This window comes from Salvelinus alpinus, chromosome 28, assembly GCF_045679555.1.
Source record: "Salvelinus alpinus chromosome 28, SLU_Salpinus.1, whole genome shotgun sequence".
Taxonomy (NCBI): Eukaryota; Metazoa; Chordata; class Actinopteri; order Salmoniformes; family Salmonidae; genus Salvelinus; species Salvelinus alpinus.
The window spans coordinates 41643017-41645516 of record NC_092113.1 but is presented as its reverse complement, the minus strand read 5'-3'; the positions used below and the strand labels follow the sequence as shown (position 1 = coordinate 41645516).

Below are 2500 nucleotides of genomic sequence, written 5' to 3'. Positions count from 1 at the left end.
CATACGGGTCTGAATCAGACTATATATATATATAGACCATACAACAGAAACTGAGTGACATAGACTGACCAGGTGAATCCAGGTGAAAGCTATGATCCCTTATTGATGTCACTTGTTAAATCCTCTTCAATCAGTGTAGATGAAGGGGGAGGAGACAGGTTAAAGAAGGATTTTTAAGCCTTGAGACATGGATTGTGTGTGTGTGCCATTCAGAGGGTGAACGGGCAAAACAAAATATTGAAGTGCCTTTGAACGGGGTATGGTAGTAGGTGCCAGACGCACCGGTTTGTGTCAAGAACTGCAACCCTGCTGGGGTTTTCACGCTCAACCGTTTCCCGTGTGTATCAAGAAAGGTCCACCACCCAAAGGACATCCAGCCAACTTGACACAACTGTGGGAAGCATTGTATTGGAGTCAACATGAGCCAGCATTCCTGTGGAACGCTTTCGACACCTTGTATTCCATGCCCCAACGAATTGATGCTGTTCCGGTGGCATAAGGGAGTGCAACTCAGTATCAGAAAGGTGTTCCTAATGTTTTTTACACTCAGTGTCTATAATATAGATGTTGTCTTTCTCTCTCTCTCTCTCTCTCGCTCTCTCTCTTACTCTCTCTCTCTTACTCTCTCTCTCTTACTCTCTCTCGCTCTCTCTCTTACTCTCTCTTACTCTCTCTCGCTCTCTCTCGCTCTCTCTCGCTCTTTCTCTCTCTCTCTCTCTCTCTCTCTCTCTCTCTCTCTCTCTCTCTCTCTCTCTCTCTCTCTCTCTCGCTCTCTCTCTTTCGCTCTCTCTGCCTATCCAGACCTCATGCTGCAGGCAAAACGTACGGGTCTGAAGGAGACAGAAGTGGAGCAGGAGGAGGAAGACCTCTCTGAGAAGATACAGCAGGTGGAGGCCATGCTGAGAGAGATGAGATTCAAGAGCTGTGTCGGCCAGAAGAAGATAGCCGACAGAGAGCTGTCCGAGGCTGAGAAACGTCAGTCATACTCTTAGAAATAGAATTACTAGAGCGGGAATCTCTATTCAAAGTCAATGATCTCTGATGGGTGGGCAGGTGGTCATTTTGAGTGTACCTATCCATAACCAGGAAGTGCACCTATCCATAACCAGGAAGTGCTATGTTTCTTCGTATGGAGGGTGTGACGCAATTGTGGAGCCTCTGGAGGCATGCAGAGGCCAAAATCAAGCTCCTTACCGCATCGCCCGTGCGCCTCTCAAATTTCAGCTATATTGGTTGACAGTGGGGGGGGCAGGACTTCCTGTATAAACTCAAACTTACTTCCATGACAACTTCCTTCACAATAGCTCTGCTCCGCTAAGCACAAGAAGTATGAAAGTCCCGACGTCTGCGGAGGCGGCATCGCAGTAAATGACGTACGACCACTTCAGACGTCGGATTGACCACACAAATCCTTTTAGTCACACATCTGTCCATACGAGACATATTGCTGTAGTGTTTTGTATTCAGGACCTTAGGAGGAGACCTTCTGATTGTAAAACTAAAGGTGTGTTTCTCTCTCTCTCTCTCTCTCTAGTGCTGGAGAAGGTGAAAGACCAGCTGGTGAGTCGTGTGGTGGAGAACGAGGGCTTGGAGAAGAACATCAGGGAGCGTCTGGAGAAGTTTCATGACCAGCTGATGGACCTGAGGGACGCTCTGAACCAGGCAGTTTACAACACGGCCGTCGCCTCCGATACGAACGCTGTTAATGAGAAGAGGCTGGAGGACTACCAGGTAACACACACATGCAGAGATGGACACACACACACACACTGAAAGACACACACATACACTGAAAGACACACACACTGAAATACACACACACTGAAAGACACACACACACACTGAAAGACACACACACACACTGAAAGACACACACACTGAAAGACACACACACACTGAAAGACGCACACACTGAAAGACACACACACACACTGAAAGACACACACACACACTGAAAGACACACACACTGAAAGACACACACACACACTGAAAGACACACACACTGAAATACACACACACTGAAAGACACACACACACACTGAAAGACACACACACACACTGAAAGACACACACACTGAAAGACACACACACACTGAAAGACGCACACACTGAAAGACATACACACTGAAAGACATACACACTGAAAGACACACACACACTGAAAGACACACACACTGAAAGACACACACACACTGAAATACACACACACACACTGAAAGACACACACACTGAAAGACACACACACACACTGAAAGACACACACACACACTGAAAGACATACACACTGAAAGACACACACACACTGAAAGACACACACACACTGAAAGACACACACACTGAAAGACACACACACACTGAAAGACACACACACACACACACTGAAAGACACACACACTGAAAGACACACACACACTGAAAGACGCACACACTGAAAGACACACACACACTGAAAGACGCACACACTGAAAGACACACACACACTGAAAGACACACACACAC

The 2500-nt window shown here is 46.9% G+C and overlaps 1 protein-coding gene across 1 annotated transcript in view; it reads left to right on the top strand.

Annotated features, from left to right (window-relative positions):
* LOC139556891 (laminin subunit alpha-5-like) overlaps positions 1–2500 on the top strand; it is a 195218-nt gene that overhangs the window by 150174 nt on the left and 42544 nt on the right. The window contains exons 51-52 of the mRNA XM_071370986.1: positions 802–975; positions 1535–1737. Coding sequence (XP_071227087.1) covers positions 802–975; positions 1535–1737 — 377 coding nt within the window. The remainder of the gene's footprint in view (positions 1–801; positions 976–1534; positions 1738–2500) is intronic.